Genomic DNA, 15,055 nt, shown 5'->3' with positions numbered 1-15,055 from the left:
GAATTCTGCCCTTCTATTTTGTTTAATTGTTTCCCTGTCTTGTTTCAGTTGCTGATTGTTGGAGGTTCTTTTGGTCTTCGTGAGTTTTCCCAAATCCGTTATGATGCTGTGAAGATTAAAGTAAGAACTGTCATTGGAGTTTGACATGTGTACATGTATGTTCTGGTTTATGAGACACGAATACTCAGTAAACTAAACTGTCTTGAGTTTTACCTTGCTTTTTATGACTGATATATGGGGACTTCCCTGGCGGTCCAGTGGTTAAGACTCTGCGCTTCCAATGCAGGGGGCATGGGTTTGATCCCTGGTCAAGGAACTAAGATCCCACATGCTGCATGGTGATGCCAAAAAATAAAATAAATAACTAAATAACTAACTAAATAAAATAAAAATAATACAAACAGCTGTTAAAAAAATAAAAGACTGATATATGATCTTTTTTTTTTTCATGTAATGTCTGAAACATTTATATTAACATATTTCCATACAAATAACCCAATGAAAGTTTAGTATTAGTTGTTTTGTTTGTTTGTTTATACTGCAGGTTCTTATTAGTCATCAATTTTATACACATCAGTGTATACATGTCAATCCCAATCGCCCAATTCAGCACACCACTATCCCCACCCCACCGCAGTTTTCCCCCCTTGGTGTCCATATGTCTGTTCTCTACATCTGTGTCTCAACTTCTGCCCTGCAAACCGGCTCATCTGTACCATTTTTCTAGGTTCCACATACATGCGTTAATATACAATATTTGTTTTTCTCTTTCTGACTTACTTCACTCTGTATGACAGTCTCTAGATTCATCCACGTCTCAACAAATGACTCAATTTCGTTCCTTTTTATGGCTGAGTAATATTCCATTGTATATATGTACCACAACTTCTTTATCCATTCGTCTGTTGATGGGCATTTAGGTTGCTTCCATGACCTGGCTATTGTAAATAGTGCTGCAATGAACATTCGGGTGCATGTGTCTTTTTGAATTACAGTTTTCTCTGGGTATATGCCCAGTAGTGGGATTGCTGGGTCATATGGTAATTCTATTTTTAGTTTTTTAAGGAACCTCCATATTGTTCTCCATAGTGGCTGTATCAATTTACATTCCCACCAACAGTGCAAGAGGGTTCCCTTTTCTCCACACCCTCTCCAGCATTTGTTGTTTGTAGATTTTCTGATGATGCCCATTCTAATTGGTGTGAGGTGATACCTCATTGTAGTTTTGGTTTGCATTTCTCTAATAATTAGTGATGTTGAGCATCTTTTCATGTGCCTCTTGGCCGTCTGTATGTCTTCTTTGGAGAAATGTCTATTTAGGTCTTCTGCCCATTTTTGGATTGGGGTGTTTGTTTCTTTAATATTGAGCTGAATGAGCTGTTTATATATTTTGGAGATTAATCCTTTGTCCGTTGATTCGTTTGCAAATATTTTCTCCCATTCTGAGGGTTGTCTTTTCGTCTTGTTTATGGTTTCCTTTGCTGTGCAAAAGCTTTGAAGTTTCATTAGGTCCCATTTGTTTATTTTTGTTTTTATTTCCATTACTCTAGGAGGTGGATCAAAAAAGATCTTGCTGTGATTTATGTCAAAGAGTGTTCTTCCTATGTTTTCCTCTAAGAGTTTTATAGTGTCCAGTCTTACATTTAGGTCTGTAATCCATTTTGAGTTTATTTTTGTGTATGGTGTTAGGGAGTATTCTAATTTCATTCTTTTACATGTAGCTGTCCAGTTTTCCCAGCACCACTTATTGAAGAGACTGTCTTTTCTCCATCGTATATCTTTGCCTCCTTTGTCATAGATTAGTTGACCATAGGTGCGTGGGTTTATCTCTGGGCTTTCTATCTTGTTCCATTGATCTATGTTTCTGTTTTTGTGCCAGTACCATATTGTCTTGAGTACTGTAGCTTTGTAGTATAGTCTGAAGTCAGGGAGTCTGATTCCTCCAGCTCCGTTTTTTTCCCTCAAGACTGCTTTGGCTATTCGGGGTCTTTTGTGTCTCCATACAAATTTTAAGATGATTTTTTCTAGCTCCATAAAAAATGCCATTGGTAATTTGATAGGGATTGCATTGAATCTGTAGATTGCTTTGGGTAGTATAGTCATTTTCACAATGTTGATTCTTCCAATCCAAGAACATGGTATATCTCTCCATCTATTGGTATCATCTTTAATTTCTTTCATCAGTGTCTTATAGTTTTCTGCATACAGGTCTTTTGTCTCCCTAGGTAGGTTTATTCCTAGGTATTTTATTCTTTTTGTTGCAATGGTAAATGGGAGTGTTTCCATAATTTCTCTTTCAGATTTTTCATCATTAGTGTATAGGAATGCAAGAGATTTCTGTGCATTAATTTTGTATCCTGCAACTTTACCATATTCATTAATTAGCTCTAGCAGTTTTCTGGTGGCAGTTTTAGGATTCTCTATGTATAGTATCATGTCATCTGCAAACAGTGACAGTTTTACTTCTTCTTTTCCAATTTGTATTCCTTTTATTTCTTTTTCTTCTCTGATTGCCGTGGCTAGGACTTCCAGAACTATGTTGAATAATAGTGGTGAGAGTGGACATCCTTGTCTCGTTCCTGATCTTAGAGGAAATGCTTTCAGTTTTTCACCGTTGAGAATGATGTTTGCTGTGGGTTTGTCATATATGGCCTTTATTATGTTGAGGTAGGTTCCCTCTATGCCTACTTTCTGGAGAGTTTTTATCATAAATGCGTGTTGAATTTTGTCAAAAGCTTTTTCTGCATCTATTGAGATGATCATATGGTTTTTATTCTTCAATTTGTTAATATGGTGTATCACATTGATTGATTTACGTATATTGAAGGATCCTTGCATCCCTGGGATAAATCCCACTTGATCGTGGTGTATGATCCTTTTAATGTGTTGTTGGATTCTGTTTGCTAGTATTTTGTTGAGGATTTTTGCATCTATATTCATCAGTGATATTGGTCTGTAATTTTCTTTTTTTGTAGTGTCTTTGTCTGGTTTTGGTATCAGGGTGATGGTGGCCTCATAGAATGAGTTTGGGAGTGTTCCTTCCTCTGCAATTTTTTGGAAGAGTTTGAGAAGGGTAGGTGTTAGCTCTTCTCTAAATGTTTGATAGAATTCACCTGTGAAGCCATCTGGTCCTGGACTTTTGTTTGTTGGAAGATTTTTAATCACAGTTTCAATTTCATTACTTGTGATTGGTCTGTTCATATTTTCTGCTTCTTCCTGGTTCAGTCTTGGAAGGTTATACCTTTCTAAGAATTTGTCCATTTCTTCCAGGTTGTCCATTTTATTGGCATAAAGTTGCTTGTAGTAGTCTCTTAGGATGCTTTGTATTTCTGCGGTGTCTGTTGTAACTTCTCCTTTTTCATTTCTGATTTTATTGATTTGAGTCCTCTCCCTCTTTTTCTTGATGAGTCTGGCTAATGGCTTATCAATTTTGTTTATCTTCTCAAAGAACCAGCTTTTAGTTTTATTGATCTTTGCTATTGTTTTCTTTGTTTCTATTTCATTTATTTCTGCTCTGATCTTTATGATTTCTTTCCTTCTGCTAACTTTGGGTTTTGTTTGTTCTTCTTTCTCTAGTTTCTTTAGGTGTAAGGTTAGATTGTTTACTTGAGATTTTTCTTGTTTCTTTAGGTAGGCTTGTATAGCTATAAACTTCCCTCTTAGAACTGCTTTTGCAGCATCCCATAGGTTTTGGGTTGTCGTGTTTTCATTGTCATTTGTCTCTAGGTATTTTTTGATTTCCTCTTTGATTTCTTCAGTAATCTCTTGGTTATTTAGTAACGTATTGTTTAGCCTCCATGTGTTTGTGTTTTTTATGCTTTTTCCCCTGTAATTCATTTCTAATCTCATAGCGTTGTGGTCAGAAAAGATGCTTGATATGATTTCAATTTTATTAAATTTACTGAGGCTTGATTTGTGACCCAAGATGTGATCTATCCTGGAGAATGTTCCGTGCGCACTTGAGAAGAACGTGTAATCTGCTGTTTTTGGATGGAATGTCCTATAAATACCAATTAAATCTATCTGGTCTATTGTGTCATTTAAAGCTTCTGTTTCCTTATTTATTTTCATTTTGGATGATCTGTCCATTGGTGTAAGTGAGGTGTTAAAGTCCCCCACTATTATTGTGTTACTATCAATTTCCTCTTTTATAGCTGTTAGCAATTGCCTTATGTAATGAGGTGCTCCTATGTTGGGTGCATATATATTTATAATTGTTATATCTTCTTCTTGGATTGATCCCTTGATCATTATGTAGTGTCCTTCCTTGTCTCTTGTAACATTCTTTATTTTAAAGTCCATTTTATCTGATATGAGTATAGCTACTCCAGCTTTCTTTTGATTTCCATTTGCATGGAATATCTTTTTCCATCCCCTCACTTTCAGTCTGTATGTGTCCCTAGGTCTAAAGTGGGTCTCTTGTAGACAGCATATATATGGGTCTTGTTTTTGTATCCATTCAGCAAGCCTGTGTCTTTTGGCTGGAGCATTTAATCCATTCACGTTTAAGGTAATTATCGATATGTATGTTCCTATGACCATTTTCTTAATTGTTTTGGGTTTGTTTTTGTAGGTCCTTTTCTTCTCTTGTGTTTCCCACTTAGAGAAGTTCCTTTAACATTTGTTGTAGAGCTGGTTTGGTGGTGCTGAATTCTCTTAGCTTTTGCTTGTCTGTAAAGCTTTTGATTTCTCCATCAAATCTAAATGAGATCCTTGCCGGGTAGAGTAATCTTGGTTGTAGGTTCTTCCCTTTCATCACTTGAAGTATATCATGCCACTCCCTTCTGGCTTGTAGAGTTTCTGCTGACAAATCAGCTGTTAACCTTATGGGAGTTCCCTTGTATGTTATTTGTCGTTTTTCCCTTGCTGCTTTCAATAATTTTTCTTTGTCTTTAATTTTTGCCAATTTGATTACTATGTGTCTCAGCGTGCTTCTCCTTGGGTTTATCCTGTATGGGACTCTCTGCGCTTCCTGGACTTGGGTGGCTATTTCCTTTCCCATGTTAGGGAAGTTTTCGACTATAATCTCTTCAAATATTTTCTCTGGTCCTTTCTCTCTCTCTTCTCCTTCTGGGACCCCTATAATGCGAATGTTGTTGCGTTTAATGTTGTCCCAGAGGTCTCTTAGGCTGTCTTCATTTCTTTTCATTCTTTTTTCTTTAGTTTGTTCCGCAGCAGTGAATTCCACCATTCTGTCTTCCAGGTCACTTATCCGTTCTTCTGCCTCAGTTATTCTACTATTGATTCCTTCTAGTGTAGTTTTCATTTCAGTTATTGTATTGGTCATCTCTGTTTGTTTGTTCTTTAATTCTTCTAGGTCTTTGTTAATCATTTCTTGCATCTTCTCAATCTTTGCCTCCATTCTTATTCCAAGGTCCTGGATCATCTTCACTATCATTATTCTGAATTCTTTTTCTGGAAGGTTGCCTATCTCCACTTCATTTAGTTGTTTTTCTGGGGTTTTTTCTTGTTCCTTCATCTGGTATATAGCCCTCTGCCTTTTCATCTTGTCTATCTTTCTGTAAATGTGGTTTCTGTTCCACAGGCTGCAGGACTGTAGTTTTTCTTGCTTCTGCTGTCTGCCCTCTGGTGGTTGAGGCTATCTAAGAGGCTTGATGGGAGGCTCTCTGATATATGATCTTTGGACTCTTTAAAAAAAATGTCTTTATACCATTTCTAAAGGTTACTTTACATTTACAGTTATTACAAAATATTGGCTATATTCCCCATGTCGTACATTATATCCTTGAGCCTGTCTTACACCCAACAGTGTGTACTGCCCACGCCCTCACCCCTGTTGCCCCTCCCCCCTCCCCACTTGTAACTTCTAGTTTGTTTTTTATATTTGTGAGTCTGCTTCTTTTTTTGTTGTATTCACTAGTTTGTGATGTGTTTTAGAATCCACATATACGTGATATCATACAGTATTTATCTTTCTCTGTCTGATTTATTTCGCTTAGCATAATGCCCTCCAAGTCCATCCATGTTGCTGCAAATGGCAAAATTTCATTCTTTTTTATGGCTAAGTAAAACATACATGTATATATATATATATATATATACACACACAGACACACACACATCTTCTTTATCCATTCATCTGTTGATGGACACTTAGGTTGCTCCCATACCTTGGCAATTGTAAATGATGCTGCTATGAACATTGGGGTGCATGTATCTTTTTGAATCAAGTGTTTTTGTTTTTTTTTTTTGGGATATATACACAGGAGTGGAATTTCTGGGTCATATGGTAGTTCTATTCTTAGTTTTTTGAGAAACCTCCATACTGTTTTCCACAGTGGCTGCACCAATTTTCATTCCCACCAACAGTGTAGGAGGGTTCCCTTTTCTCCACATCCTCACTAACATTTGTTATTTGTGTTCTTTTGATGATAGCCATCCTGACAGGTGTGAGATGATATCATGTATACTCAATATACTAAGCAGTCTGAGTTTTATCATGCTTTTCAGGGCTGATATATGATCTTTGGGCTGTTTCTTACTCTTTAAAATAACATTAATGATCACATGGAAGTGAATCATGAAATGTAAAGAATTTAGTAATCTTTCTCCTCACTCACTAGAAACCTTGCAGTACTGTTAGCTTTTTCCCACAAAATATGCTCTGGTGTAGCCATTTTTAGGATCTAGAAGGGACTAAAGAACATGGGACAATAATTTCACTCCATTTTATTATTCTAATTGTAAATTAGCTATTTTGTATTCATACCAGTAAATTATAAGTTATATTGATGTGTATCTTTAGTAACTAATACTAAAAGAAAGGAAAATTATCTTTCATTATAGTGATACCTATCTCTTCATAGCGATCCTTTTTACAGGTATGCATTTGTGGTAGGACTATACTGGTTCCTGCATAGATATATTACTGTCTTTATTTTTACAGGTGAGGAATCTGAGGCTCAGAGAGCTTAAGTAACTTGCTTAAGGTCATGTCGCTATTTAGGGGTAGAACTAGGATTCCCACCTCTGTGATTACACAATTACTGTCAAATTCAGGTCTGTTGTTACAGAACAATTCTGGTTAATTCATTCATAAGTATGTAGCTTTTGTTTGTGGCACACATCTGATATTTGAGGGTTTTTTCCCAAGTACAGGTGACCCTTGAACAACATGGGTTTGAACTGTGCTGGTCCACTGATACCCAGATTTTTTTCAATAAATACTACAGTACTACACGATCTGCAGTTGGTTGAATCCACAGATGCAGAACTCGCAGATATGGCGGGCCAACTGTTATTTATTGAGGAAAATCCTTGTATAAGTGGACCCTTGAGGTTCAAACTCGTGTTTTCAAGGGTCAGCTGTATTTCATTAGCAGACCTCAGTAATGTTGGTGGGAGAGTATTAAAGGCCTATTCCATTTTTTCAGTTAATTTTATGGTTTAAGAGAAATACCAACGCTAGCTAGTCTTAAAGACAGTAGGTATTAGAATAAATAGTAAATTTAAAAGGAATATATAATTTCTATGAGGGAATAGAGCAATTATAACTGAGTTTTAAAGTTTCTGTTAGCATCCCAATTATTGTATTAAGGAATTTTTTCCCTTTTGCTTTAAGATGAAAGTTATAATAATCTGACTTTTGGAAATGGGATGTCATGTACATATTTGAAAAATAATTGAATATTTGTCATGTGTTTATCATGTGTTAGATCCTACAGATAAAGATTCAAGAAACTGGTTCTTATAAAGCTTATAGCATCATCAAGGCTGGGAGACATCTAATATAAACATGTATCCAAACATACAACATAACAATGCCCAGTGAAATGCTATATTAGAACTCTGCGTAAAACATTACGAGAACTTCGAGGAGAGGCATACGGTTTAGACTTGGGAAAGGGGTATCAGAGAAGGTCTGCTAGAGGTATCAACCTTTGAATTAAGGTTAAGAATGAGTAAGAGTTAGGTAAATGATGGAAATGATTAGTATTATATAACATAGAGTGGCTAACATAGAGTGGAGATTGGGGGAGCAAGATAGGAGGGAAGAGATTGTTTCAAGTGGAGATGGAGAGACCTGTTAAGACACTTTGACAGTAGTATAGATGAACAATAATGGAATCTGAAATAAAACATTTGCAATGAAGATAGAAATGAATGGGTTCCGGAAAAATTTTTAGCAGCAAATTGATAGTGACATATATGATATTAAAATCTGAGTAAATATCAGATGACTTGAGGCTTTGCTTTTGAGGACTGGGTAAATTTTCGTAGCAAGAGAGAGAGGGAGATTGCAGTAACAGAAGAGGTCTAGACGAGGGAGTCGAAGTAAAGAGAACAAAGTTGGAAGAAATGAGGTTGATTGAAGTTAAGAGGATGAGATTGGTCAAGGTCTATGGAAGGAGGCTGAGAGGACAAAGTTGAGGTGAGAAGGATCAGAGAACAAGACTTACTGAGATTGAGATGTCCAGGTTGGTTGCTGTTGAGAAGTCAGACTCAGGTGAAGTCAAGAGTCAGTGTTTAGGTGAGGTTGAGTTCAAATAAGGTTGAGAGGGTAAGGTGGATTAAATTTGAGAGGAATTGAGAAGGTAAGATTGGTTGAGGTTGACAGTTGTTACACGGGTTGAGAGGTTGAGATTAAGGAGGAGTCAAGGGAAAGATTGCTGAGGTCAAGGGCTGGGGGTCAAGACTGTGGCTGAGAGGACAAATTCAGTTAAGAAAGATCAAGGATAAGTACAGCTGAGAAGTTTTGAGGAGGGTGGAAAAAGACGGTATTGATTCAGAGTGACCAGCCATTTTAGGTTGCCTGGAACTGTCCTGATTTTAGGACTGAAAATCCAGTGTCCCAGGATGTAAAAATTCCTGCTTTTCAGTCGTGGGTGTGGAAGGTTGAAAGGAAAGTACAGAACCCATGAGGTGGGCTTAAACAAATAAGCTGAAAGCAATAGCTTTCAATTTCTAGTGTGAAATAGATATGACATAACTCATCTGCCTTCATTATAGCTGTTGCTCTTTTTTTCTCCTGACTCCTAATGCTAACAACTGTGGATCCACAGTAATAGATCATCTGCTTTTGCATCACTCCAAGTAATATGATTTAAGTGTACAATTAAGTGCATTGTAATCCTGAGCATTAACAGTCTTTTTTTTTTAAACCTTTGCTTGACTGTTGTAGTTTGTAAAGAAATAGTGCTTGTTTAATTTTTAACATTGTAAATATCATGACCATGTGTTTTAGGATTCAGATAATGAAAATGAGAATAATTACAGTACCAACCACCAGTCTGTTCTCTGTATCTATGAGCTTGGTTTTTTTGTTTGTGTGTTTTTTTAGATTCCACATACAAGTGAGATCATTACTGACTGTATTCCCCACACTGTATGTTTCATACCCATAACTCATTTATTTTGTAACTGGTAGTTTGTACCTCTTAATTTTCTTACCCATTTCTCTCCTCCTCCCTTCCCCCTTCCCTGTGGCAACTACTTGTCTCTGTGTCTATAACTCTGTTTCTGTTTTGTTATGTTTGTTCATTTGTTTTATTTTTCAGGTTTCACATATAAGTGAAATCAAACAGTATTTGTATTTCTTTGCCTGACTTATTTCACTTAGCATAATCCTGTTGTCAAAATGGGAGGTCCATCCCTGTTGTCAAAAATGGCAAGATTTCATTTTTTTTATGGCTGAATAATATTCCATTGCGTATATGCACATCACAGTTTCTTTATCCATTACCCATCGATGGACACTTAGGTTATTTCCATGTCTTGGCTACTGTGAATAATGCTGTGGTGAACATGGGGTGCAGATACCTCTTCAAGATAGTGATTTCATTTCCTTCAGATAAATACCCAGAGGTGAAATTCCTGGGCCATATGGTAACTCTATTTTCCATTTTCTGCAGGAATCTCCATAGTGTTTTCCACAGTAGCTGTACCAATTTATATTCCCACCAACAGTGCACAAGGACTCCCTTTTTCCACATCCTCTCCATCAGTTGTCATTTCTTGTCCTTTTGATAATAGCCATTCTAACAAGTATGAGGTGATATCTCATTGTAGTTTTCATTTGCATTTTCCTGATGACTAGTGATGTTGAGCATCTTTTCATGTACCTGTTGGTCATCTGTATGTCTTCTTTGGAAAAATGTTCTGATCCTCTGCCCATTTTTTAAGCAGATTTGCTTTTGGGTGGGGTGGTACTGAGTTGTATGAGTTCTTTATATATTTTGGATATTAACCTTTTATGAGTTATATGATTTGCACTTATTTTCTTTCATTCAGTAGGTTGCCTTATCATTGTGTTGATTGTCTTTTTCTCCCCCCAGTATTATGTATGTGAAATTCATCTCTATTTTAGCTCTAAGTTCAGGGTCAGCAAGCTTTTCCTGTAAGGAGCCAAGTAGTAAGTGTTCTAGGCTTTGTGAGCTACACTCTTTCACAGCTATTGAAATCTGGTGTTGTATCATAAAAGCAGCCATGGACAAAAACAAATGAGCATGGCTGTGTTCAAATAAAACTTTACTGACAAAAAAGGATATTAGACTAGATTTGGCCCATGGGCCATAGTTGCTGACCCCATGATTTTTTCATTGCTGTATGGTATTCCACTAATTATACCATAATTTATTTATCCATGTTACTCTTAAGACATTTGGGTGGCTTGGCAGTTTTGGTTAGTGAAAATAATGTTGCTGTGAACATTCTTGTATATTTTTCTTGCTGCATGTGTACAAAAAAGGAATTGCTGGATTATCACCTTTATTTGATAATTTCCAAACTGTTTTTCAGAGTGATTGAATCAATTGTAGGGGAGAAAAAATAATTTTCCCTTTACCCTTCTACATTCTTGGCTGAGATCCTTCTGTAATAAAATACAGATTAACAAGAGAAAAACAAACAGAAGTTTAATAACATGTATGCCTCTTGTATACATGGGAGATACCCAGGAAAAGTGAGTAAAACTTTCCCCACCATCACCTTAAATACTATCTGAAGACAGAAGAAGGATGTTGGAGGGGGAGGGCAGTTATGAGAGGTTACTGGGAAAAACACAGTAAAAGGGTAAGGTTGTTACACAGATTTAAGTGGGTGCCTTCTCGATTGGTAGAAGTTTGTTGTGATTTAGAACCATCCTTCTCTTCCTGGTACTAGAAGGGAGACACTTATAAATAGAGATTTCCTTTATAAATGTATGTGTCCCTCACAAAAGGGTAACTTGTACTGGTTTTCAGAGCTTGCGTGTCTGGTGTTTCCTAAAAACAATCAGCTCAAGATAATCCTTATGCCAAAGAGACATATTTTGGGGTGTCATATTCTGCTTCCTTTCACATTCTGCACTGCTGCTTTAAAACAAAGAATGTCGTCCTCCATCCAGTTCTGTAGGTGATCTTGGGTGGCCTTGGACAGCAGTGGCTTGAAGCAGGATTTCAGTTCCCTGGCCAGAGACTGAACTCAGGCTGTGGCAGTGAGAGTGGTGAATCCTAGCCACTAGGCCAGTGGCCAGTCGGCTTTGTAGAAGTGAATTTCCACAAAGAGATGGAAGTAGTGAAACAAAGTGTTTATTAGGAGGAAAAAGAGTATGTGTGAAAAAACTTAACACGGGTGGACTCAGAGAAAGAGTCGCGCCCCCGTGGTAGTTTGAATCACTTACATGGGGCATTTCTTCTGGGTTTCCTCTGGCCAGTCATCTTGCCTTTGCCTGGCTCTTAGTCCATATTTGTTTATCTCAGGGTCCTCCCCTGTGTGCACGCACATCTCTTAGCCAAGATGGATTCTAACGAAGAGGGCTATGGGTAGGTTGACATCACTTACTATGGGGTGATGCCCCCTCCCTTTTTGACCCCCGAGGAGCCTTTCTGCGCTTGCGTAGTCGGGAAGGTCTCCTTGACCTCGAGAATGAGAAATATGTGGTCTCTTTATCATTTATCTGGGCAGGGCTCAGCTCCTCATTGCTCCTGTCCCCCAACGGGACAATCTCGAGCTGCTCAGCCTGGGGCCCATCTGTGTCCTGCCTCATAGGGATCAAGTCATTAGCCACTACAATCACTGACTTTACAATACACCCTGAAAGGAATTCAGGACAAAGAACAGGATGAGACACTCTGCTTTGGCAAAACAGGCAAAACAGGCCCTTAGTTAGATATATTTTGGAAAATATTTTTTATGAACCTGGATTCTTGCATCTTCCCATACTCAGAAGAGCACTAAAATCATTAACTGAGATGTCTCTTCCTCATGACTAGCAATAACCTTCTACCGAGATGTATGCTTGATTGCACGTATTCCTTAGCCATATATATGCTATCTATATACTAGCCTCTTCCCCTACCTCTTCAGAGCAGTTCTTCAGATCCATCTGGGAGGTTGTCTCGTGGGCTATAGTCCTCAATGAGACACTGGATACTCAACCGAGAGCGCTTATATTGTGCGTTTTTCTTTCAGTCATCACTGCCAACAGTTTTTTGTTCCCCAGGCTCCAAATACTTGCCAATACTTGCTATTATAGGTTGGGTTTTTTTTCCTCATTTTGTTTTTTAAAGCAATTTTGGTGGGTGTGTTATGAATTGTTACCTAATTATGTGGTGAATTTGAATTTTTCGTGATGATGAAACTGAGTCCCCCTAAAAGTTCCTGTATTGAGTTTGATTAATCTCTCTATCCAGAACTCTATTCCCTTTCTTGTCCCATCTGACCTCAATCTTGAGCTAACTGAACACTAATCAACCAGAGTCAGATGACTAAAAAATTGCTGTTGTTAGTAACATCATTAATGTACTAAAACTGCTATTTTAGATATCATTATTAATGTAGAAACTCAGGTTGTTTCTCTAGGGCAAGACTAGCTCACAGACCCCTGAGCCATGGACTGCCTGGGCAGAGAATCATAAACCAAAGACATCCTGACGCTCGAAACTGCGATTAAGAAATGATTAATTCCATCTTCTTTTGTAATATAAGCTTGTAATGTGATGAATTTCCTTTTAAGCATGGCCATGGCTATCTCATGAAAGTTTTAATATGTAATATATTCATAATCAATCAAATTAAATTTGTTTTTATTTATCCATGAGCTATTTAGAAGTGTTTTTCCTTAACTTATAAACAGGGAATTTTCTAGTTACTATTTTTTATTGATTTCTAACTTGAGTGTGTTGTGATCAAAGAAAATTTTCATTGAGTTCTTTCTTTTGATACTTGTTGAGACTGGCTTTATGAGCTAACACATGATCAGTTGGTATGAATGATATATGCTTGTTGGGTACATGATAAAAGTATGTTGTTGGGTACATACTAAAAGTTTATACATCCATTTGGTCAAGTTTGTTATTTGTGTTTTTTCAAAATTCTGTGTTTTTGACTTTTTATATCTGTTCTCTTACCAAGAGAATTGTGTTAACATCTCTCATTATGACTGTTTGCCTATTTCACCGTGGTATTAGGTACATATAATTTCAGAATTATTATGTCTTCTCCGTGAATTGAATTTTCATTGTAATGAAACTTTGCGCGGTAATAATGCTTTTTCCCCTTACCTATTTTGTTGAATATTAATATGGCTTCACCAGCTTTCTTTTTAATCTCAACCTTTGTGTAAACTTAAGTTTTAGATGTATCTCTTATAAACAGAAAATATGTTTTAATAGTTTTGTTTTTTAATTGGCTCATTAAATACATTTACATTTAATGTAATTTTAAAATATATTTGGGTTTAAATATGCCTTTTATGTTCTATTGTTATAATTATTTCTGTCTTGTTGTTCTCTTTTGGGTTAATAACATTTTATTATTTTGCTGTTGTTCCATTAGTTTGGGAGCTGTAGTCTTACTCTTCCACTAGAAGTTGCACTACAGACTGTTGTGGTCTACAGATTTTTTTTTTTTTTTCCTTCTACTCTTTTGGTCTTGATGGGGAGCAGAATACACCACCCCAAAATGTGCCACTTTGGCATGTGGATTGTTTTGAGCTGAAGGCAATTATGACCCAACAGACTCAGGAAAAGCTTTTTATCTCTTCCTTAACTGCCCAAAAGGATTTAGGTAGGAAGCCTGTACCAGGAAGATAGCTATTATGAGAGAGAACTTTTTATATCAGAAGGACTTATCTGCATGGCATGGAAACGTTTGTTTACCAAACATTTGGTCTTCTCATCTTCCTGTGGATTATCTGCTTCCTCTTTGAAGCCCCAGACCCCTACCCCCTTAGCTCAGGATGGCATATAAGTCTAATTTGACTGCCTGTGAGTCTCATGTGTTTGTGGGGCTCCAATACATACATAATTAAATGTTTTTCTCCTGTTAAATCTGTTTTATGTCAATTTAATTATTAAACTAGCCAACGACCCTAGAAGGGAAGAAGGGAAAATTGTTCCTCCCCAACAGTCTGGTTTTGGTATTGGGATAATGTTGACTTCATAACATGAATTGGGAAGTGTTTCCTCTTTTTTATTTTCTGGAAGTGATTATGTAGAATTGGTGTTACTTCTTCCTTAAATATTTTATAGAATTTGCCAGTGAAACCATCTGGGCATCTCGTTTACTTTTTCAAAATGTTTTTAGCTATGAATTTAATTTTCTAAATAGATGATACTATTCTGGCTATGTATTCTTCTTTCTCTTACATTTTCTAATTGGTGTTTACTTGCATAAAGAAACTATATTAATTTTGTATGTGGATCCATGCCCTTTGATTTTTGGGTGTTGATCTAACTACCTTGTTGAATTTTCTTTAACAAGCAGTAATCATAGTAAATATTCTTAATAGAGAAACATTAAAAACATTGCTATTAAAGCTAGGAACAATAAAGGAATATCTGTAATTGTAGCTACTTTTAAAGTAATATTTTGGATATCATAGCCCATAAAATTGGACAGCAAAATGAACTACATGGTTTTTTTAAAAAAATTTTATTTTATATTGGACTGTAGTTGATTAGCAATGTTGTGTTAGTTTCAGGTGTACAGCAAAGTGATTCATTTATACATATACATGTATCTATTCTTTTTCAAATTCTTTTCCCATTTAGGTTGTTACATAATATTGAGCAGAGTTCCCTGTGCTATACAGTAGGTCCTTGTTGGTTATCCA

General features: G+C 36.6%; 1 protein-coding gene across 1 annotated transcript in view; it reads left to right on the top strand.

Moving 5' to 3' along the window:
* LOC133084415 (cytochrome c oxidase assembly protein COX16 homolog, mitochondrial) overlaps positions 1–15,055 on the top strand; it is a 37,573-nt gene that overhangs the window by 7,153 nt on the left and 15,365 nt on the right. The window contains exon 2 of the mRNA XM_061180982.1: positions 49–120. Within this exon, the coding sequence (XP_061036965.1) occupies positions 49–120 (72 nt within the window). The remainder of the gene's footprint in view (positions 1–48; positions 121–15,055) is intronic.

Source organism: Eubalaena glacialis, chromosome 2 (genome assembly GCF_028564815.1).
Source record: "Eubalaena glacialis isolate mEubGla1 chromosome 2, mEubGla1.1.hap2.+ XY, whole genome shotgun sequence".
NCBI lineage: Eukaryota > Metazoa > Chordata > Mammalia > Artiodactyla > Balaenidae > Eubalaena > Eubalaena glacialis.
The sequence above is the reverse complement of the archived record's forward strand: the minus strand, read 5'-3'. Positions and strand labels throughout refer to the sequence as shown.